This window comes from Myxocyprinus asiaticus, chromosome 8, assembly GCF_019703515.2.
Source record: "Myxocyprinus asiaticus isolate MX2 ecotype Aquarium Trade chromosome 8, UBuf_Myxa_2, whole genome shotgun sequence".
In the NCBI taxonomy this organism is placed as follows: Eukaryota; Metazoa; Chordata; class Actinopteri; order Cypriniformes; family Catostomidae; genus Myxocyprinus; species Myxocyprinus asiaticus.
In genome coordinates this window covers 11,984,738-12,009,902 of record NC_059351.1, presented here as the reverse complement: position 1 = coordinate 12,009,902, position 25,165 = coordinate 11,984,738, and the positions used below count along the sequence as shown (strand labels likewise).

The 25,165-nt window shown below is 39.0% G+C and overlaps 1 protein-coding gene across 1 annotated transcript; it reads right to left on the bottom strand.

The window, feature by feature from the left end:
- Positions 1 to 701: 701 nt before the first annotated feature.
- Positions 702 to 23,703, bottom strand: b4galt1 (UDP-Gal:betaGlcNAc beta 1,4- galactosyltransferase, polypeptide 1). The gene is made up of 6 exons (XM_051704729.1): positions 23,123 to 23,703; positions 21,365 to 21,600; positions 12,056 to 12,243; positions 4,670 to 4,792; positions 2,125 to 2,229; positions 702 to 1,932 (listed from the first exon to the last, which is right to left on the bottom strand). The coding sequence occupies exons 1-6, from the start codon at positions 23,454 to 23,456 to the stop codon at positions 1,803 to 1,805; spliced, it is 1,116 nt and encodes a 371-aa protein (XP_051560689.1). The 5' UTR covers positions 23,457 to 23,703; the 3' UTR covers positions 702 to 1,802.
- Positions 23,704 to 25,165: the final 1,462 nt, after the last annotated feature.

Below are 25,165 nucleotides of genomic sequence, written 5' to 3'. Positions count from 1 at the left end.
GATCAGCAGTTACAGCAATACTCATACCCCCCACTAGCCATACTAGCCTATGAACATTAACTGAAGCTCCTGACCCGTATCTAGATGATTTTATGCACTGCAGCCACACGATTGGCTGATTAGATAATCGCATGGATGATTGTTGGTGCCAGATGGGCTGGTTTGAGTATTGTTGTAACTGCTGATCTCCTGGGATTTTGATGAGAGAGGTCAACAGAGAATGGCCAGACTGGTTTGAACTGACAAAGTCTACGGTAACTCAGATAACCTCTCTGTACAATTGTGGTGAGAAGAATAGCATCTCAGAATGCTATTTTGAGATGTGGGTTGGTGCTGTTTTGGCGGCAAGAGGGCGACACAAAATTAGGAAGGTGGTTTTAATGTTGTGGCTGATCGGTATGTGTGTGTGTGTATATATATATATATATATATATATATATATATATATATATATATATATATATATATATATATATATACACACACAGTGTATATATATATATATATATATATATATATATATATATATATATATATGAGAGAGAGAGAGAGAGAGAGAGAGAGAGACCCATACTGTACACCATGTGTTAGGACTGTCATATTGCAGGGATTTTTTTTTTTTTTTTTTTTTTTTTACAAGTATTAAAAATATGTTAACTTATTTCTAAAATTTATATTTTAATGCTTCAGGGCCAATACTCTCCCTTCACAAAGAGATTTGTTTTGTTGCTTAAAGAGTGCACAGCACTCCGATCAAAATGATACTGAAAGAATTAGGTAACACTTTACAGTAGTGTCAATGTTACTTTATGTAATAACACAGTAACATGGACAGTAATGTAAAGTTGGACTGGCAATCATAACAACTGATATGTATCTACTACTAAAATATTGTACCGTAAACTCATAAGATTTTTCTTTGAGTGTACAATCACAGAGAAAACAAGTTTGTATCTCATTTAAAGGCACTTGTGCAATATTCACATTAGTCAGTTATTCCTTGAGGTGTGTTCTTCACCAGTTACTTTATTTTTTACCAGGCTTAATTGGATCTTACCGTAAACATGATATCAAAACGGACTCTTTTACTTTCTTAATTTATGTTCCTTATTTCTTATATGATTTATCAGTGCATGTTATTCCAAAGGAAAACATTTATTGTCCTTGCGATCTTTCATCAATCTGTAATAACATTCTCTTCTTCTGAAACGACTTTTCCACTGTCATCACTTAGGCTGTGTGGTGTTAACCAATAACCAAAGAGCTATTTAGGCATTTTGTAGTCAACTCACGTTTAGGTCCCTTTCATGATTCCATCAATTCTAGCCCTACATTTTTTTTCTTGTTGAAGATCCTCTTACAGTCAGAAAAAACGGTATTGTGAACCACAATTCATGTAGACTTTAAAGTTTACAACAGGCAATTCTCGTGCTTTTGAGGCAGACAGATGCGTTGACCCATATTCTGTTTTTTTACAGCAGGATTCCTTAAATCGGAAATACTACTAAGCATGTTTTTCTAGTTCAAAATAAACAGGTTTCAAATATTTGAAATTATATATACAGTTGGACATATGTGTGTGTATGTATTTCATTTAGAGTTTCCCTCAGAAGAATTTTTGTCCTTCAAATGTTTTCAAGAACACCTATCATTGCATGCTCAGGAAAACAGCATTTCTTTGGGGAAAAAAGATGAAAGTTTCTTAGTTTACTAATTTGATAATTCTTAGTGAACTGTGCATTATGTGGAGGTTCCTTGAAGAGTTGCTGCAAGCTAAATGGCTCTTCCGAGCTCTAGAGGTTTCATGGCTTGCCGATGTCCACTGTTATTTTAGTGTAGAGTTGATCTTTCTCTATATCGATCACTTTATACTTGAGAGAATTGACTCCATCCGTGTTCATTGTCATTTGTGTGTGAGAAATTCTCTTAAATCTATAGAACAGAGAAATAAAGCTTTAGAACTTAATTTAAATGTTCTTTCAGGGCTAGGGTTAGTCTATAGTGTTTATAATTAGCTTTATATAAAAAAATTGAAGTCAATGATATTTTCTCATTTAGATAGCCAAGTAAAGAGACTATGTGTGTCTGGGTCAGGTTTCACCTACAATGGTACAAAGAGCTTACCTCTGTGGGTTTGGCTCATTTTTCTTGTCTCTCATGTGCCGAATCATTCGGCATTTACCAATGTCTCCACTTGGCCTTGATATCTTCATGCCTCGATAATGCAGCCTTCCAAAAGAAGAACATTCATAAACAGATTAAAAAGCAACTAAGTAATATCTTGTGGTCAGTGGCGAATGATCAGACTCTGGTCGCTGCCATCTCACTTGATGCTGAAAAGGCATTTGATATGGTAGAATGGGATTATCTTTTTAAGATTTTGGAAATATATGGGTTTGGGAGTACTTTTATTGGATGGATTAAGTTACTTTATAGACACACGGTAGCGGCGGTACAAACATATTGATTAATTTCAGATTATTTTACTCTGGATAGGGGCACCCGGCAGGGTTGCCCTCATTCCCCATTATTGTTCTGTCTTGCCCTGGAATCATTAGCAGCCGCGATAAGAAAGGAAGATGATTTTCCAGGGGTGGTGGCGGGAGGTATGGCGCATATGCTTTTGCTCTACACAGATTATATTTTATTATTTGTCTCTGACCCCACTAGATCTATGCCTTGCCTTCACAGAATTATTCATTTCTTTAGGATACAGAGTCAGTCGGTCTAAATCTGAAGCTTTGGCTCTGACAGCGTACTGTCCAGCGACGGCTTTTCAGCCGGGCGCCTTCCAGTGGCCCAAACAGGGCATTAAGTATTTGGACATTTTATACCTAGCAAAGTGGTGTGATTTAGTTAGAGTTAATTTTGACCCCTTAATAAAAAGGTTTGAACGATAAGGGCAGGTGGGCTTCATTACATTTATCTATGATTGGAAAGGTTAATGTTATTAAAATTAATTGTATTCCAAAATTCAACTACCTGCTACAATCTCTCCCTGTAAATGTCCCCTTCTCTTATTTCAAGCAATTTGATAGCATAGCAAAGTCCTTCATTTGGAATGGAAAGCATCCCAGATTACATTTCAATAAGTTACATAGGTCGATTGTCAAAGGTGGGCTAGGCCTACCCAAGATTTTGTTTTATTATTATGTGTTCTGTCTCAGACATTTGGCTCATTGGTCGCTTCCACCTGAGAGACCCTCGAGCATATGGCTGAACCCAAAATTATGTATTAATAAGTCCCCTTTCTGCTGGTCAGAGTGGATTGTGAGGGAGGTTAATATACTCGGTGACCTATATGAGAGTGGAGTGTTGAGATCCTTTGAAAATTTGGTTCAACATTTTGGGATCCCCAGATCTCATTTCTTTAGGTATTTACAGCTGCGCCACCTGCTTTGTACTATTTTTGGGAGTAGCATACACCCCCCTAAAGCAGCAGATACTCTGGGAGTGGTGATTACTGCTTTTTGAAAAGGTCATGAGGCATCAGTGTATTACTTCCTGCTAACTCAGAGTCTGGGGGACGGAGCTTTAACTTCTATCAAGAGATTATGGGAGAAAGATTTCAACTTGGTATTGGAGGGAGTGTGGGCTAGGATTCTAAAAAAAATGTCAAGTCTGTATCTAGAGATGCAAGGGTGCGCCTTATGCAATTCAAGATATTACATAGATTCTATTGGACCCCCTCTAGATTGCATAGGTTTGGTCTTAAAGACACACCCACCTGCTGGCGATTTTCAGAGTTGTGTGTGTGACGTGTTGGGTGCTCGGGTTTCGTTTTGCCCCAGACTTTATTTTAGGCGATGGGGCGGTCAACAATATAGGGGATAAACAAATAAATTGGGTTCTGACCAGTGTTATGACAGGCAGACAGATTGTTTTAAGGGGATGGAAGTCGGCTGGAGTGCCCTCATTTCGTGAGTGGTGCGCGGAGATGGGGAGGGTGGCAGCTTTCGAGGAGGCGTCATGTAGAAGGCTGGGGATCTGGGATTCATTTGATGGGAAATGGGGCAGTTATTTGGTGTTTTTGGGGGACTCTCGGGGAGGGGCTGTGGAGAGAGAGGTGTAGTTTTAGATGTGTATGATTATATATAAAATCACACACATACACACACACACTTTTTTATTATTATTTTTATATATATTTTTGGTGTGTGTGTACTTGTGTGACCACGGGGATGTTCGTTGGGGGTCAGGGTGGGGTGGTGACTGGGGAGGGGTAATAGAGGGAGTTAAATGTTGATTCAATGTATATATGTTTTGTTTTTCTTTGTCAACTATATGAATCAGTAAAAAATTAACAGGAAAAAGGAAACTAAATAGCTGACATGGAATACTTCTGGAAAGTTGCTGTGCAGTGTGACATCCAAAACTTTTTAATTAACTCATAGGTCTATTCATTGAAGACTACCAGAATTATATGTACTTTTTAAAATGTAAAAAAATATTAAAATTGTGAAAACTAGAAAATAAAATGAGCTTTTACAGCATCTATAATATATAAATAAACCTAAAACCTTGATGATGATAAAAAGGATAATTGACCGACACACTGTTATGTCCACTTCCCAATTATGAAACCAATGCAAAATTAAATTTCACATTACTAGCCTCACATATAACAGGACTCAGAAATTGTCATTAAACAGTTTTCTATTTTCTTCACCTCCTGTAGATGTCATCGTCCTCTCCTCCCCAGCCCCAGTAGTTATTGGGAAAGCCATTGATACTCTGAAATTGCTGTTTACTCATTGCGGATACACCTCCATAATAATATTTGTATGGCAACCTGTATTAAAAAAAAAGCATAAAATACACCAAAGACTGTGAATACTGGTATATAATACATATCAAACCAAATCTTGATGCCACATTATTATGATCTATATAAGACTCTTCTTTTAGTACATAAATAATTACTTAGAATAAACTACTCATCAAATGAAGCCCTTTCTCCTTAAAGGTCATTGACTGCCATGACTGTAAAATAATCTTGCCTGCAAGACAAGAAACAGCACTGCAATCAAGTCTGTATGACCCCTATGTGTTGGGTTGCTCCTTCAATCTAAGTCTAAGAGAGTTTTTGATTAAAGGGTCAGTTCACCCCAAAATAAAAATTCAGTCATTGTTTACTCACCCCTGTGTCGTTATAACCCCATATGACTTTCTTTTTCTTAACACAATGAGAGAAATTGTGAAAACATTTTGTGCTCAGTGATGTCATACAATGGCAGTTTATGGTGACCACCACTTCGGTCTTCAAAAGCACGCCAAAGGATAATTCAGAAGTCTATTAAATGATTCTATGAGACTCGTGATTGTTATAAAAGCATATGATAAGGTTTGGTGAGAAACAAACTGACATCTAATATATTATTTAGTGAAACTGTTGACCAACCATTGCCCTCTTCTTTGCGTTTATGAGACCGCATGAGAGCAAGTTCAAGCAGACCCGCTCACAAAATATTTTTTCAAGTGAAAACTCATTTTATCTTAAAACAGATCCACCACAGTGACGGAAACAACAGAACACAACACAGTTGCATGCAAACCAGAGAACAGAACTTACTAAACCTGTCTGATGAGATAAGTTTGTAGTCGGAGAATCAATGCATTTCAGTATCATTTAGATCGGAGTGCTGTGCACTCTTTAAGCAACAAAATAATCTCTTTGTGAAGGGAGAGTATTGGCCCTGAAGCATTAAAATAGAAATTTCTCAATCAAACTGAGAGATTTTCTCAGAATATCTTTAACCATATTGGGTTATAACAACACATGGGTGAGTAAACGTTGACTGAATTTTATTTTTGGGTGAACTAACCCTTTAAAAACAAACGGTGGAGGATGAGTTACGCACGCTAGTTTAATACTTAAGAGTTAGAGATTTTAACAAGCCCCTAACCCTAAACCATTAGCTATAGTGTTGCTTGCACTGCAACTAATTTTGACATTTAACTATGTGCCTGACTCTTACCCTTAGCTGAAAAAGAACACTTTTATCATGGGGAAAACATTAGCCACTAGGTAGACCACTAGCTATTGGACTCCAAAAAGGTACATGCGTCCAATGACATACTCCTGGTTTTAAATAGCAACATTCTGATGCTATTTAATGAGTAGAGAGGGTGCATTCCTTTCTTAAATAAATCTTGTTCTGAGGAAAACGAAACTGTGGGAATACAAAGATGTTACAGAGAACACTTTTGATATTGTTGGTCAGATTCTGCTAGAACTATTTTAAATACTTGTAGAGCAAGCATTGAGCTCCAAACCAAATGATGCTGATTAACTTCCTTGACTCAGCTAGGGATTTTTGAGATCTTGTGTGCTACTCATACTACCTTTTCTAAACCCAAACAATTCCAAATAGTTGGATAAGTTATTTCATAAAAAAAATTCCAGTAAATATTATGCTTTTGTGTCTGAATTTTGACAGCTTATTTGATTCACTGCCCAAAAAATAAATAAAAAAAAAAATAAAAAAAAATTACAAAAGAAATCTCTTTAATTTCTCAAAGTTTCTTCTTGGCAGAGAAGTTTACACTCATGTCAGCCAGATGTTTTGAATGCAGTGTAGTGACTGGAAAAACCGACATTCTGAGAATTTTGAGAATGTATAACTGTGAAAACGGACGTGACGCCATGTGAGGATCGGACGTGTGAAAGCAGAGCTCTGTGCACTTTGCTTGTTTTTATACCTTTTAATGACATAAACCGGTGAGATTCGATACACTCTGTTCCATAACTATTCTAGGAGGACAATATGTCAAAGAATTCAAAATCCTCGGGCTCTGGAGACATTTAAAGACATTTACGTGCTCAGGCTGACACCCCTAAGAAGGCCGCGGACCAGGGAGAGCAGTGACGCTTCTCAGGATGTGTAAAAATCTTGGTCTTACAGATATTTGGAAACTTTTGAACCCATCTGGTAGGGACTATAAATGTTTTTCTTCAGTCCATAAGATTTAATCTAGAATAGTTTTTGTTGTTTTTGTTTTTTTTACAAGTCCCTCATTTCATCTGTTGTTGATTGCTCAATTGGAAACATTTTAGTCTCAGATCATGCTCTGGTATGTTTAGAGGTGTTGCCACATATGGATACTGGTCCCCAGTATCCTCTGTGGGCGTGGCTTGGGAGGCACTTAAGGCGGTTCTTAGGGGCCGGATGATACAGTGTGCCTAATTCACCAAAAAATCCAAAGCACAAGAACTCGTGGAATTGGAAGGGAATATTAAAAGTGCCGAGGCAGAGCTGAAGCGCCGAATGTCATCTAATGGCCTCAGAGAATTTACCCGATTGAAATACAGATATAATACTATTTTGTCACGGAAGGTGGAGTTTTGGCTATTCAGGGCTAGACAGTCATATTTTGAGTCGGGGGACAAAGCAGGGAAGCTTTTGGCTAGATATATAAAACAGAGATTCTTTTTCTACCATTCCCTCAGTGAAATCTGCTGGTGTTGAAATTTTTACCTCAGCCATTGATATTAATAATGCTTTTAAAGAATTCTATCTTGATCTCTATAGTTCCACATCTACTGATGAAGATACTAGAAACTTTGTGTAACAATTAGAACTTCCTAAACTTCAGACTGAGCAAACAAATTATCTTGATTATGAGATAACCTTGGAGGAGCTTGGCGAGGTAATTAAGGCAGATAGCTTTGCCGCTGAATTTTTTAGATCTTATGTTAGAAGTTTATACAGAATCATTAAAGAATGGAAAGCTTCCTCCAACCATGACACAAGCCTGGATCAGTTTGATTCTTAAAAATGACAAAGATCCAAACGAGTGTAAGAGTTACCGTCCAATTTCCCTGACCCAGCTAGACGTTAATATATTGTCAAAAATGTTGGCAATACTTCCTCATCTGATGAAGGAAGTACAACCTCTGCTGGGCCTTTTTCACAATGGACTCAATGTGGGTCTCCAACTTCAGGTCCTGTGAGATGGTAGTGCCCAGGAACCTGAATGACTCCACTGCTGCCACAGTGCCATTTAGAATGGTGAGTGGGGTCAATGTTGAGTGTTCCTCCTAAAGTCCACTATCATCTCCACTGTTTTGAACATGTTGAGCTCCAGTTTGTTATGACTGCACCAGTGAGCCAGCTGTCCAATTTCCCTTCTGTATGCACACTGATGACAGTAGTGTTGTCTGCAAACTTCAGGAGCTTGACAGAGGGGTCCTTGGTGGTGCAGTCATTGGTATACAGGGAGAAGAGTAGTGGGGAGAACACACAACCCTGGGGGGCACCAGTGCTGATTGTACATGTGTTGGAAGTGAATTTCCCCAGTCTCACTAGCTGCTGCCTGTCCGTCAGAAAGCTGGTGATCCACTGACAGATAGACAAGGGAACAGAGAGCTGGGTTAATTTATTCCATAGGACAGCTGGGATGATAGTGTTGAAAGCCGAACTGAAGTCCACAAAAGAATATCCTTGCACATGTCCCTGGTCTGTCCAGATGTTTCAGGATTTGATGCAATCCCCATGTTGACTGTATCGTCAACAAATCTGTTTGCTCTATAAGCAAATTGAAGGGGATCCAGAAAGGGTCCAGTAATGTCCTTCAGGTGGGCCAACACCAGTCTCTCAAATGACTTCATGACCACAGACCTCAGAGCGACGAGTTGTTGGAGGAGGGTTGTTGTAGGAGGTATTGGTGTTTGGGTGTAGTGAAGGTCAGAGCGGTTGTGGGGTGTGAGACTGGGCTTTTCAAATCTACGGTAAAACATTCAGGTTGTCAGTCAGCTGTTGATTCCCTACAGTGTTGGGGGATGGTGTCTTGAAGTTAGTAATGTCTTTCAGGCTTCTCCACACTGATGCAGGGTCGTTAGCTGAAAACTTGTTTTTCAGCTTCTCAGAGTAGCTTCTTTTAGCCACTTTAATTTCCTTAGTGTGTTTTTGGCCTGATTATACAAGATTTTATCCCCGCTTCTGTAAGCATCCTGTTTGGCATGACAAAGCTGTCTGTGTTTTGCTGTAAACCATGGTTTGTCATTGTTGAACGTTTAATAAGTCCTAGTAGGAATGCACATGTCCTCACAGAAATTGATATATGATGTTACAGTATCTGTGAGCTTGTCCAGATTGGTGTCTGCAGCTTCAAAAACACTCCAATCAGTGCAGTCAAAGCAGGCTTGTAGTTCCAGCTCTGCTTCATAGGTCCATCTTTTTACAGTCTTTACTACAGGTTTAACTGATTTAAGTTTTTGCCTGTAAGTTGGAAGAAGATGAACCAGACAGTGATCAGAGAGTCCCAAAGCTGCTCTAGGGACAGAGCGATATGCATCCTTTAATGTTGTGTAGCAGTGATCCAGTATATTTCGGTCTCTGGTGGGGCATGTAATGTGCTGTCTGTATTTTGGCAGTTCACGGGAGAGGTTGGCTTTGTTAAAATCGCCGAGAATAATAATAAGTGAGTCCGGGTATTGTTGCTCCATGTCTATGATCTGATCAGCCAGCTGTTGCAGCACTGCATTCACGCATGCTTGTGGCGGGATGTACACACTCACCAGAATAAACTAGGATAACACCTGCGGCAAGTAGAAAGGCTTACAGTTGATAAAGAGCGCTTCCAAATTAGGACAGCACATCTTCTTTAACGTTGTTACATCTGTACACAAACTATCATTGATGTACAAGCGTGTTCCACCGCCTCTCATTTTGCCCGATAACTCTGCGATGTGATCCGCTCTGAACAGCTGGAAGCCCGGCAGATGTAATGCACTGTCTGGATGGTTTCACTCAGCCAGGTTTCTGTGAAGTAAAAGGCAGCAGAGTTTGAAAATTCCTTGTTTGTACGGGTGAGATGTAGTTTGTCCGTTTTGTTAGGGAGAGAGCAGAGATTCACTAGATGAATACTCGGCAGTGCTGTCGAAAGCCGTGCTGTCGGAGCTTGACCAGCGCGCCAGCTCGCTTCCCTCGCTTGCGTCTCATAGCGCACTTTAACACCACAGCTGTGCCTCCGACTAAAATGTCCAGCAAAACGTCCGAATAGAGCAAAACCGGGAAAAGACTGTCTGGTTTGTGCTGCCAAATGTTCAACAGTTCGTCCCTGGTAAAACTGATTGGAAAAAATTACTAAACCCAGGAAAAACAAACAAAAACAACAAAAGAATTGGAGTGCTCCACACCGAGGCAGACATCCGCTGCGCATTCTTCAAAATCTAATATAATTTTTTTTGGGGGGGGGGATTTTTCCCCTTTTTCTCCCAATTTGGAATGTCCAATTCCCTATGCGCTCTAAGTCCTCGTGGTGGCGTAGTGACTCGCCTCAGTCGGGGTGGCAGAGGACGAATCCCAGTTGCCTCCGCGTCTGAGACAGTCAACCTGCGCATCTTATCACGTGGCTTGTTGAGCGCGTTGCCACGGAGACATAGCGCGTGTGGAGGCTTCACGCCATCCACCGCGGCAACCACGCTCAATTCACCATGCGCCCCACCGAGAACAAACCACATTATAGCGACCATGAGGTGGTTACCCCATGTGACTCTACCCTCCCTAGCAACCAGGCCAATTTTGGTTGCTTAGGAGACCTGGCTGGAGTCACTCAGCACGCCCTGGGATTCGAACTAGCGAACTCCAGGGGTGGTAGCCAGCGTATTTTTACCACTGAGCTACCCAGGCCCCACAAAATCTAATATAAATCTTAATGTAATGTTCTTAATTACAAGCAATTAATAACAAGCAATACATTTAATCTGTGATCACTTTGTCAAAAACTATGGCCAGTTTGTGCATTAGTGCAGTCCACTAATAACGTTAGTGCGACCAGCAGCAGGAACGCCTACTAATGAACAACAGTACAGGAACAAGTAGCTTTAAGTGATAAAATCGCTGGCAGTGTGAACACGGCATTTCCTGTATTGTCCTTGTTTGGCTGTTTACCTGATTACATCAGATGAGGTTATATTATGTTATCCTGCTCTGTATTTACAGTTTACACACAATCCCTTGCATCTTGATCTAAATCTCGATCTTCATCCAGGAAAAAGATTTATAAATAGACCCTATCACTGAGTCATCATACTAGCATTACAGTCATTAAAAATAATATTTTAAATCTGTATAAGCTTTTGAATTGACACTTGTGCTTTATCTCAAGGTCATTTTTTTTTTATGTAAAAATGTTTTGGAGAAATGGGAGCAACTGTTTTCTTTAGGCTTCAACAAGGGAAGCACTGGAACTTGAGTTACCACTATGTTTCACATTATATTGAAAAGGGGTGACCGGGGTTAGTTGTAGACACAAGGAAGTTGTCACAAGAGTCACACCTCTGTAACTATAAGGTTTTGAGTTTCAAATCCAATAAAATAAATGCTTGTTTCTCTAGCAGTGGTTTTGTATGTTGGTTTCAAACACCAAGTTCATAACTGTCCTAAATTAGGAAAAATTTTGTGAACTCTATCCTCCAAACTAAAATTCCAATATCTTCAAACAGTATTTTTGTAATAGCTGTTGGGCCAACAAGTGAACACAGGGCCAACTATATAGATTTTAACCCAAAGGTGTAACTGTGTTCATAGGATAAGGGTCATTTTCATAAAAGTCAGGTCAGGATGTTTTCACGTGTTTTAAATGTTGTCATTTTATACAATTGATAAATGACAATGTGTTGGCCAGAACAATGGTTGCACATTTTTGTATTTTACCTTTTACAGTTTTGTCATTTAAAGAATCGTTTTGTGCTTCATAATTGTTTTACTATTGAAATTTTGTTGAAAGGCCTATAATAGTCTATAATAGGCTATTTTAGTAATAGCAGGTTCCGATTGTGACAACTTTACCCATATGGTACAGTATATATCCATAAAAGATTAGAAGACGTGTTAATTGAAAAAATGATATCCTTTTTCCTGGACAATAAAAGCTTTTTTTGTAGTCAAAACTTGACAGAATTAGACTGTTAAAAATAAACCCACTCTGAGAAATATGCATTCGAGTAAAAGTGTGACAAGCCCCGGCCTCCCCATACAGTGCCAAGGTGTAACTTTGATTGTCCTTTACATCACCAGAATGTTAATTTGTGAGTGGAGCGTCATCCTACCTAAAGCCAAACTTGTCCATAGACACAGAGAGGTGACGTGGCTGACTGGAGCACTTGTAGATGTTGCGGTCGTCCATAGGGACGATGTCTACGTCACTGAAGATGAAGCAGTCATAATCGTATTCCTTTAGTGCCTCTACATATCCCACATTGAGCAGTTTCGCTCTGTTGAATGTGACATCTCCATCCTGAACAAGCAGCACAATGGAAACATGTTTAATGTACAGTAACTTTCATGACTCAGATAGTAAAGAACAAGGGAAACACATGACTCTTTTTTCTTGTGATTAACATTTTTTTATTGATTCATATATTAAACAAATAAAAGCAAAACGAATACAAACAGAATCAATACTTAACCCCCTCTATTAACCAAGCCTATATAATCTATAGGGGGTCCAATAAAATCTATGTAAAATCTTAAATTGCATAAGGCGAACCCTTGCATCTCTAGATGCAGACTTGACATTTTATAGAATCCTAGTCCACTCTCCCTCCTCCAGTACCAAGTTGAAATCTTTCTCCCATAATCTCTTTATAGAAGCTCCGTCCCCCAAACTCTGAATTAGCAGGGAGTAATGCACTGATGCCTCATGACCTTTTCCAAAAGCAGTAATCACCTCTCCCAAAGTATCCGCCGCTTTAGGGGGTGTGTGCTACTCCCAAAAACAATACAGAGCAAGTGGCGCAGCTGTAAATACCTATAAAACTGAGATCTGGGAATCCCAAAATGATATAGGTCATACAGGTCACCAAGTGTATTAACCCCCCTCACAATCCACTCTGACCAACAGAAAGGGGATTTAATACGTAATTTAGGTTTCAGCCATATGCTTGAGGCAACATTTCAATAAATGTCCGAATTAAACACTCTGGACACTTGTCCAAACCACGCGCAAATGCGAGATAACGGGGTGTGACTAAACTTCTCTGGTTAGTTTGATAGAAAGGCTTTGCAATGGCGAAATAGGGGCAAGGACTTCCTTTTCAATATGAAACCAGGGAGGGGCTCTCTCAGGTGGAAGCAACCAATGAGCCAAATGTCTGAGACTGAATGCATAATAATAAAACAAAATCTTGGGTAGGCCTAGCCCACCTTTGTCAATCAGCCCATGTAACTTGTTGAAATGTAATCTGGGATGTTTACCATTCCAAATGAAGGACTTCGCTATGCTATCAAATTGCTTGAAATAAGAGAGGGAGACATCTATAGGGAGAGATTGTAGCAGGTAGTTGAATTTTGGAATACAATTAATTTTAATAACATTAACCTTCCCAATTATAGATAAATGTAATGAAGCCCACCTACTCATTAGCTGGGAATAAATGCCCAAATACTTAATGCCCTATTTGGGCCACTGGAAGGTACCCGGCTGAAAATCCGTTACTGGGCAGTACGCTGTCAGAGCCAAAGCTTCGGATTTAGACCAACTGACTCTGTAACCTGAGAATTTTGAGAAGGAACTAATAATCCTGTGGAGACAAGGCATAGATCTAATGGGGTCAGAGACGAATAATAAAATATCATCTGCGTAAAGCAAAAGCTTATGTGCCACACCTCCCGCCATCACCCCTGCATAATCATCCTCCTTTCTTATCGTGGCTGCTAATGGTTCCAGGGCAAGACAGAACAATAATGGGGAAAATAATCTGAAATTAATATGTCTGTACCGCTGCTACCGGGTGTCTATAAAGTAACTTAATCCATTCAATAAATGTATTCTCGAACCCATACATTTCCAAAATCTTAAAAAGATAATCTCATTCTACCATATCAAACGCCTTTTCGGCGTCAAGTGAGATGGCAGCGACCGGAGTCTGATCATTCGCCACTGACCACATGATATTGATGAAACGCCTAATCTTATCAGAAGAGCTATGGCCCAGAATAAACCCCACCTGATCTATAAGAGATGTCATAACTTTACTTAGCCAGAATTTTGGATAACATTTTAACATCTAGCTGGATCAGGGAAATTGGACGGTAACTCTTACACTCGCTTGGATCTTTGTCCTTTTTAAGAATCGGACTGATCCAGGCTTGTGTCATGGTTGGTTGAAGCTTTCTGTTCTTTACTTATTCCGTATAAACGTCTAACAAGTGGAGCCAGTTCTGTAGCATAAGATCTAAAAAATTCAGCAGCAAAGCCATCTGGCCCGGAGCCTTACCTGTAGGCAGGGCCTTAAAAACTCCTCCAAGGTTACCTCAGAATCAAGAGAATATTTTCCTCATTCATCAGTTTAGGAAGTTCAAATGGTTCCACAAAGTTTCTAATATCTTCATCAGTAGACGAAGACGTGGAACTATAAAGAAAAAGATGGCTTGAGGTAAAAATTTCACCACCAGCAGATTTCACTGAGGGAATGGTAGAAAAATTTCTCTCTGCATTATATATCTAGCCAAAAGCTTTCCTGCTTTGTCCCCCGACTCAAAATATGATTGTCTTGTCCTAAATAACAAAAACTCCACCTTCCGCAACAAAATAGTACTATATCTGTATTTCAATCGGGTGAATTCTCTGAGGCCATCAGACGTCATTCAGCACTTCAGTTCTGTCTTGGTACTTTTAATATCCTCTTCCAACTCCACGAGTTCTCGTGCTTTGGATTTTTTGATGAATGAGGCATACTGTATGATCCGACCTCTAAGAACCGCCTTAAGTGCCTCCCAAGCCACGCCCACAGAGGATACTGAGGTCCAGTTGGTCTCCATATAAACATTGATTTCGGCCTTTAACATTAATTGGAAATCAGGATTTTGAAAAAGGGATACATTAAAGCGCCAGCTATATGATTTATTTTTCTCTGTATGTGGCAACACCTCTAAACTCACCAGGGTGTGATCTGAGACTAAGATGTTTCCAATTGAGCAATCAACAACAGATGAAATGAGGGACTTGGATATAAAAAAATTTTTTTTTTTAAATCTATTCTACAATAAATCTTATGGACTGATGAAAAAAAATTTATAGTCCCTACCAAATGGGTTCAAAAGTCTCCAAATATCTGTAAAACCAAGATTTTTTACACATCCTGTGAAGTGTCAATGTTGCTCTAGGGGGCTTACACACTTTTGCTTCACTATGATCAAGGACCGAGTCCATCAATAGATTAAAGTCTCCTCCCAATATTATATCATGAGGGGTGCCAGCGGCTTGCAACATCCCTTCAAGATCTATAAAACAAGCCCTGATCATCAGCGTTAGGTGCATAAATATTAGCCAAAATCAACCTTTGCCCCTGAATTTCTGCTAAAACAATAATGACTCTTCCTAATTTATCTTTACTCTGTTTGAGATATTTGAATTGTAGATGTTTATCAATGTAATGACTCCCCTGCTCTTACTTGAGAGCCAGCACAAAAAAAAAAAAAAAACCCATGTCCACCCCATATCTTCCCAAATTTTTCAGCTTCCTGCGGGGAAAGATGTATTTCTTGAAGAAACACTATATCATATTTTTTACTTTTAATAAAAGAAATAACCTTCCTTCTTTTTATGGGGTTCCCCAGCCCATTCACATTCCACGTGGAGATAAACAATCCACTCATATTAACATCTGACATTGACATTTTAGAAAAAATTTATTGCGTGTCAAAAATAAAAAAGACCACATTCCAACATTTGTGTCACAGTCAGACCCCGAACTTCCCCCAGAACCAAACGAACAGAAAAGAAAAACGTGCGCATTGACCCCGCGCACGACACGCCAACCGGCGTCCATCCCTCTAAACTCAAACAGTCCACGTACACCTACGAGAGTCCCCGTGACAACTCTGCCATCGAATTGCTCAAGTCCAGTGTTTCTATACAAATTTTGTGAGACAGAATTACATAACAGAAAATAATCTATAAAACAAACTCCAGCCAATAGGCAGAACACAAAGAACATGTAGATTCATTCAGTCTCAAAGGTGTGATCCTCCACAAAACAAACTCCAGCTGCAGACCAGCACACACACACAAAAAAAAACAAAAAAAACAACAACATTCAGTTTCCTCAGACAGTCAAACGAATGTTCAGTTAGCCGGCTTCATGAGTGCAGCAGATGCCCTAATCCTTCCAATGTCCTGCAAAAAAAATACTCCACAAAACAAACTCCATCCAATAGGAGGCATAAGCACAAAGAATGCGTAGATTCATCCACAACTGTCCAGAAGGAGTGTTATTCCACAAAACAAACTCCAGCTGCTAGGCGGAACCAGCACAAAAAGAAACAAAAAAGGCGCCCAGCTTCCTCGGACGGTCAAGTGTATGTTCAGCGAGACAACTCACTTGAAGGCACGTGAGAAACACACCATGACTTCCTCAGTCCATAAATTTTATGAAAGACATCGCTTGTTGTGGGCATGTAGATATTTTGGGGCCATCCATCTATTCTCAGCTTGGCCGGGAACATCAGTGCAAAAGCAATCTTCCATTGATGTAAGAGTTTCTTACATTCCTTGAATCGATCACGTTTCTCATTGTTTCACAAAATCTGGGAACAAGATGATGCAAACAAAGCTTTCCTTTGCTCCTCGCCTCACGAGATCTTTATCGGATGATCTCAGAAATTTGGCCAGAATTGATCGGGGCCTGTCTCCCTCAGCTGATCCATGAGCCGGGATTCTGTGAGCTCGCTCGATTTCCAGCTTATGGCCTGTTATGTCGAGCTGACTCGGGAAGAGCTCGTCTATGAATTTTACCATATCTCGGCCCTCCTCATGCTCAGGAATTCCAACAATTCGGACGTAGTTTCGCCTATTACGATTCTCCAAATCCTCTAGTTTTTCCCAAACGCGTTGCAAGTCTGTCTTGGTTGCTAGCAGGTTAGCAGCTAATTCCCTCTCCGATGACTCCAGATAATTGATCCATCTTTCGACGTCCCCAATTCTTGCAACCAACTCAGAGAATTTCGTTTCCATCGCAGTAATCGATCGACATATTACAGCAAGATCCTCTAAGTCAGCAACAACTTTCATCAGCATCACAGACAACTGAATCAACTGAATAATACAGGTTCCTCAGATGTGTAGAGGTATGACAGAGGTATGACAGTCCAGTAAAATATGTTTAATGGATAGTGGGGGCATCTGACAAGATGAGCACTTTGGTGAATTTTCTCCTGATAGTAAAAATTGGTGTGTGAGTCTTGTATGTCCTATCTGGCATCGTGTATAAATGACTTCATCCCAGCGATTATTAAAAGGGAACACATATCTTGTTCCAACAACAAGATTTATTTCTCGTAATTTGTTGTTTAAACATTGATCCCACTCCGACTGCCATTTGTTTTTGATATATACATTCAGAGTTGGTTTCAGATCTGTGGAAGGTATAGGGCATTTTACTGGTTCATAGTTAGTGCTTCTCTGGCAGCTCTGTCTGCATGTTCATTACCGGAGATTCCTGAGTGTCCAGGTACCCAGCAGAAAATAATATTAAAACTCTTTGCTTCAAGAGATGACAGTTTGATTAAAATCTTCACAATTGTTGGGTGATCAGTTTTAGCAGCTTCCAATGCTTCAAGACATGATTTTGAATCAGTTATTATTTAAAAAAAATTAAATTGTGGAGCAGTCACAATAAACTTCAGTGCCAGTAGTAGTGTTTGCCTCTGCAGTGAAAACTGAACTTTGGTCAGGGATGCGGATACCCTGACACAGTTGGTTTGTTGCAAAAGCTGCTGCCACTTTATTTGCAGATTTAGATCCATCTGTGTATATTGGGATATGTTGTGGATATACTGCTCTTATGTCCAGAAATTGTTGATGGAAATCATTCAGATGTGTTTTGGATTTTTGATTCCTTATTAAATCCAAATGGATTTGAGGCTTTTTGAGATCCCATGGAGGAATTTTGCAGAAATGTGTCTGTTCCAAACTGTTTAGATCCACTTTCAGATTCTCCAGATGGGTTTTTATACGTATAAAAAGGATTGGTACAAATCCTTTAAAATTCCATGTTTCCATGTTGTGTCATAGGCTCTCCAAATCAAAGAAGACAGCTTCAACGTGTTCTTTTCTGGTAAAGGCGTCACGAATATAGCTTTCAAGAAAAATAAGGTGATCTGTAGTGCTTCGACCTTTCCTGAAACCACATTGGGCATTACTTATGTGGCGTTTAGATTCCAGTATCCAGACCAGGCGATCATTGACCATCCTCTCCATTGTTTTGCATAAACAACTGGTTAAAGCTATAGGGCGGTAGTTTATGGGGTCATTATGGTCTTTTCCTGGCTTTGGAATAGGTATTATTTCTGCTTCATGCCAGGCAGATGGGATTTTTCCCGATATCCAGAAGGAGTTAAAAATTCTAAGGAGCATTTTCAGGGAAGGGTGGGGTAGATTCTTTAAAAATTGATAGTGGATTTTATCCGGTCCAACAGCTGCATCGTGGGATTTTTTAATGGCTCGCTGTAGTTCTTCCATAGAAAAAGGTTGGTTGTATGGCCGAACTTAATCTTTTATTTTTCTTGTTGAGCAAGAAAAGTTCGAAAAGCAGGAAGGCAGTTCTCAATAGATGAATTGTTTTCGAAAGTTTTTGCTAGAATGTTTGCAATTTCTTGTTTTGAAGTCAAGAGTGTGCCGTGCTGTTTGATGTGTTGTATTTGAGGTCCGTTGTTTTTTCCCTTCATTTTCTGTATCAGGTTCCATGTTTTGTATGATGGAGCACTTGTTGTCATGTTGGAAATTAATCTTCTCCAGCTTTCCTTTTTTACTTCATTTATAATTCGTCTTGCTCGTGCTCTACTCATCTTGAGTTTGATAAGATTTTCAGTTGATGGATGTCTGAAGAACAGTCTTTCAGTTTTTTCCTCTCTTTTATAGCTTCCTTACATGTATCATCAAACCATGGAAGTTGTCTATGTTTTATATTTAAAGATGTTCTGGGGATTGTATCATTAGCTATAGATATGAGCGTTTCAGTGAAACTGTGCATAGCATCTGGGCTGTCTTCTGGAAACCGTGTCAGTTTTTCATGACAGAGGGTTTGAAATTGATACCAATTTGCTTTAACTTGCCATGTTTGTACATTTGTTTCTTCCTCTCTGCCTTTGATGGTTACAATGATTGGGAAATGGTCATTTCCACAGAGGTCAAGCCAAACTTTCCATGATTTGTCTAAAAATAATTCAGGCTGACAAATTGTTAGGTCAACTGCAGAGTACGTTCCATGTCCTGGATGTAAATAGGTATTCAATCCATTATTTAAAAGACATAAGGTGTGGTTATCTATAAAATCTTCAATCTACTTTCCTTTTGTGTTACAGTGATTACTGCCCCACAAAGTGTTATGACTATTAAAATCTCCCATGAGAATAAAAGGAGATGGGAGCTGAGCGATAAGGTGATCTAGGTCCATGTGTGTCAAGTTAAAATTAGGAGGAATGTACATAAATTTTTTCAGGAATTATAGACCTCCTTGGTAGATTCATATGAAAAATTATGATTTTGAACGTCTGTTCGGGAGACGTTCATTTCACAAAACAGTCATGCTGCAGTTAAAATTAGGCTTGCTTGAGCATTAAGTGTCCTTTCAAGTTCTGGCTTTCGTGTGTGGACATGTTTTTAAAATGTCCCTTGGTATCATTAGTTAGCTGCAACATAATGCATGATGCCCAAAGACATGGGGTGTCTTATTCATTGTGAAACTGTTTTCTTAATGGCATGAATCACACTGAAGGTCTAGCCTTTTAATGCACAGCCCACCACTGGCTTTAAGCGCAACATACATTTTCAATAGCAGTGCCCTTATTGGGTCATGTATTTCCAGCCGAAAGTTTTCTTATCAACTTGACAACCACAGTCAATCCACAGTCAATCAAATAAAGAATAATTTTAAGCAAGCGATTCTACCTACAAACATGGCCCAATTCATGCATGAATAAACACAAACACAAACACACACACACACACAAGACAATAAGCAAATCCTCATCAATCTGCATCTTCTTAGTCTGCAAGGCTATTTGCATGCTGATTTTCCATGTTTAAGGTGAACAGACTGTGTAAGGAGGGCAAGAATGACAAAGACAAGTAGAGGAGGAACCTACAGAGGTAGTAAACATAGTATAATCATTTATCTCACAGCGACTAAACTTTTCTATCAAAATTGATAGACACGAATATGTATCATTTGAAACATTTGAATTTGCGCACATGCCAAGACAATGTTATTGAAGTGAACAAACAGCTAATGCAATGACAAATTTAGAACTCTGATTACCACACCAAATCCCTGTATCAGGACTTGACCCAGCATCAAAGACCCCACACATCCATCAGAGCTCAAGTTAGGTTAAAAGATAATACTACATAGCATTAAGACGATCTGGATCTGTCATTATGAGAAGGGCTCACATAGCCACACCCAAACACGCTGAAAGAAACGGGTGTTAGATTCACTGTAGAACATTAAATGTCAATGTCGAATATTAAACCAAGCCTGTTTTTTATGCAAAGCCAAAGTAGTAGCATTTCCATATGTCAAGGTGAATGACTCCTGAAGATGCTTGTCATGGCCTGATTTCTCCTATTTTTTATTTTGGCCTTGTTTTTCCTATTTATTTATTTTTTATCATCTATCTGTCTGTGCACAAAGGTGTGTGATTTTTGTTGTGAATCCCTGCACTGAGGTCACCTAGTACACACATGAATGTGTGTATGTCTTGATAAGCAGTGAGTGTATTTCAGTCAAGTCATTTTTATTTGTATAGCGCCTTTCACAACACACATTGTTTCAAAGCGGCTTTACAGGAAATCATGCATTAACATCAAATGTAACTGTAATATCTATAAAGTCTTCATTGTGTAGTTTGATCAAATACGATTGTGAATTGTGTTTAAAAATAAGTAATTAAATAAGAATTGTATTTAGAAACCCAGTGAGCAAGCCGAAGGCGACTGTGGCAAGGAACACAAAACTCCATAAGATGTTGGCTAATGGAGAAAAATAACCTTGAGAGAAACCAGGCTCACTGTGGGCGCCAGTTCCCCTCTGGCTAACATCATGAATATAATGCCAATATTACTTAATTATGTATAGTGCAAGTCATGGTTTAAAATGATTAAACTAAGTAAGTGTTAAGGGTCAGTGTTTAAATAAATATTTTGTATGAATTGTAAGATTAATGACTAATGTCTTTGAAGTTCATCCTGGATTAACTGCAGAAGTTCACATAGATGCATTGTCCTTTGTTAGTTGACTGATGAAGAGTTTTGTTGGCAGTTGATATGCTCAGGACAGCTTCTCTCTTTTCAACCTTGTTCCTGTCATCTGAGTAAAATGGAGTAACAGTGAACATGTTGTATGTGAGTGTGTTACCTGTTCTATGATATAAACTCCATAATCAAGCTGCTGTCTCTGTAGGACTGGGTGAAGGTAGTGGAGCCAGTACTTTAGGTGTTCATCTCTGTTTCTGAATGGGATGATTATTGCCACTTTTTGATGAGCCACACAATTGCTGGGTTTATACCTGCCGCCCATAAACAGCAGTGGATTCTCTTCACGCACCACATCGAAATGCAATGGCTGTGAAAAATTGACACGCATTGGACCCACTACAAGAGAAACAGGGGGAAGAAAAGTGATAGAGCGCCAACAGCTTTCATAGATAAAAGAATATATGCATGGGTCAATGACGAGACACACATTTTTGGTCTGGATCTATGAAGTTATTCAAGTTAAAATACTCTCAGTTTCTGATTTGATGTTCATCAATCAAATGAGTAACTCTAATAAATACTGTACATTCATGATTCTAAAATTAAAATGAATTCATTTATGATTTATATTAATAAGAATTAATTTTCAAATTACTTTTTATTATCTTTGTTCAGGGACATGCACAGACATGTAAAGGGATAGGGGCTCCTAACCTAGTTGAGGGGTAGTCCCTTCAAATGTATCGGACGGACGGGTTGGTCGTGTGCGTGTACCGCCAAAATCTTAGCCACATCATCAAAGTGGCAGTGGTTTTTTCATAGGAGGGGCACCTCTTCAGAGAGGCAGGGGCTCGAGCCCCCAGAAGAACCCCCTGGATTTCCCTAAAATCCAACTGGTAATTCCAGGAGTTACAGTTAGTGACTGAGAAGAACATGGGGTGGAAAAAACAAACATCCCCCAGTTTCAGTGAGAGAAATTGTTCATTTTAAGCAGGACTATCAGAAACATTTGTACAGTTGCTTTTTCTGCTCAAGCATTGTATTTTTTTTTTTAGTTTTTAGTTTACAACAGGAATTCTACCACAGGATCATATTATGTATATGCAGGGGAGTTACTATAAAGGTTCTGAACTGTCCAATTGCATACATTTCTCTAGCAGCTGTTTAGTACATTGATTTCAAACACCTAGTTCAACACAGTCTCAAATTAGGAAATGTTTTATTATTTCGATCTTCCAAACAAAATTCCAATATCATCATATATCTGCAATAGCAGGTAAATAAGTGCACACAATAAAACAAAGACTGAGTGATGCATTGAGGCAATAATGAAGCTAGGTTGAACTGTTCTAAGACAAGGGTATTTTTCACAAATGTCAGGTTGGGGCAAGTTGTTACAAAATTACAATTTCTGTTGGCCAAAACTGTAGTGGTGTTTTTGTATATTGTATTATTTATATAATAGGTCACATTTCATATATTATTTTCTAATATAGGGCCTATCCATTTTTACAGTTTTGTTTTTTTTTTTGTTTTTTTTTTTTTACTGAAAAGCCATCAAATAGCCTATATTAGATTTTAAATACAGATATGTTGTGGAATATGACGTTTTTAAAACTTTAGATAGGATTTCAAAATTTCATATATAAAAAGAAATTTCTGCCATAAGGGGTATATCACAAAAGGTCAATGAACTTCATCTTTTTACGGTGGATATGCTCAATGGCTTTTTGTAGTCAAGCCTTCAGAAGTACGTGACAAAGACAAATTGACTTCTAAAAATAAACCTACCCTGAGAAATATTCACTGGAGTAAAAAAGCCTGAACTCGACAAAGTGAAAATCTTGTGGAAAGCAGAAAAACAGGTTGACAAAACAGATTGGACAAATAATTCTGTGTCATGTCCAGGTAAACTTACCCAAAAGTGGTGACGTCTCAGGACACGGTTCTAGCACTTTGCTTTCATCTGCGTTAACTTTAAACTCACTTGCATTAGAGAACAGTTTATCTACATCTATTTGTACTGTCCCCTTGGTGTCCTGTCTTATTAACTCCAGTGCGGCTGCTCGAGGACTTTGCAAAGTGACTAAATCAGGAAAGTTTGATGACACTTGCCAGTAATTCGTGTATCTATAACCTACCGATTCTTTTAAATAAAAGAACAACGTAACGAAGGTGTGGACCCCGCTGAGAACGCCGACCACAGCGCATGCTTTAGTGAGAAAACCCACATTCAACACTGCCTCCTGCATTCTCCCAAAATGTTATAATAACTATCAGAGTCCTTTTCTTTTACGCAGAATAAAACTCCAGATGATAAAGATCCACCTTTATCTCGCCGTTCGGTATAATCCTTTTTGTGAAAATTCTGATAAAGAGTGAGCGTATCTCGCTACTGCAAATATCTGCTGTTCAGCTGAGATGCACTATAGTGAATTAAGTGGGCGGAGCAGTCTAAATGAAGCTGTGTCATTATGGCAAGCCGTTTTAGCTTTTATTCATTTACAGGATATGAATTGTTGATATCAACAATTACATTTTCGCTAGTTAAAATTCTAATTCTTGATATCAAGAATGTTATTTTCTCTAGTGGAAATGCCAGTTGTTGATATTAATAATTACATTTCCACTTGTAAAAACGTGAACTCTTGATATAAAAAATGACGTCATCACTCGCAGCAATCACATTCTTGAAATCAAAAATGGAATTTCAACTAGTAAAAACCATAATTCTTTATATCTGTAATTTAATTTTCACTAGTTGAATTTCACAATGACCTCGGATACTGTTGCAAGCCGAATTCACTTTTATTAATTTGCCAGATATGAATTGTTTATATAAACAATTACATTTTCACTAGTTAAAATGCTAATTCTTAATATCAAGAATATAATTTTCACTAGTGGAAATGGCAGTTGTTGATATCAGTGATTACATTTCCACTAGTAAAAACGTGAATTCTTGATATAAAAATGACATCATCACTCGCAGAAATCACGTTCTTGATATCAGAAATGGGATTTCAACTAGTTAAAACCATAATTTTTGATATCTATAATAGAATTTTCACTAGTAAAGTTTCACACTGATATGTCATTCACTCTTATACATCATGATGGCGCTGCGGATGGCCGCCTCGGTGTGGAGCGCTTCTATTGATTTGTTGTTTTTGTTTGTTTGTCCTGTGTTTAGTAATCTTTTTCCAGTCAGTTTTACCAGAGATGAACTGCTGAACATTCGACAGCATATACCAGTCAATCTTTTCCCGGATTTTGAATATTCAGACATTTTGTTAGACATTTTAGTCGGAGGCACGGCTGTGTTGTTTAAATGCGCTATGAGACGCAGGTGAGGGAGACGAGCAGGCACGCTGGTCAAGCTCCGTCGGCAGGGCTTTCGAACAACGCTGCCGAGAATCTTGCGAATATCCGCTCTCTTCCTAACAAAACGGACAAACTACATCTCCTCACCCGCACAAACAAGGACTTTTCAACCTCTGCTGCCTTGTACTTCACAGAAACCTGGCTGAGTGAAGCCTTTCCGGACAGCGCATTACATCTGCCGGGCTTTCAGCTGTTCAGAGCGGATCGCGTCGCGGAGTTAACGGGGAAAACGAGAGGCAGTGGAACATGTTTTTACATCAATGAAAGTTGGTGTACAGATGTAACAACGTTAAAGAAGATGTGCTGTCCTAATTTGGAAGCGGTCTTTATTAACTGTAATCCTTTCTACTCGCCGTGGGAGTTTTCCTCATTTATTCTGGTGAGTGTGTATATCGCACCAAATGCGTGTTTGAATGCCGTGCTGCAACAGCTGGCTGATCAAATCACAGACACAGAACAACAATACCCGGACTCAGTTATTATTATTCTTGGGGATTTTAACAAAGCAAACCTCACACGTAAACTGCCCAAATACAAACAGCACATTACATGCCCAACCAGAGACAGAAATATACTG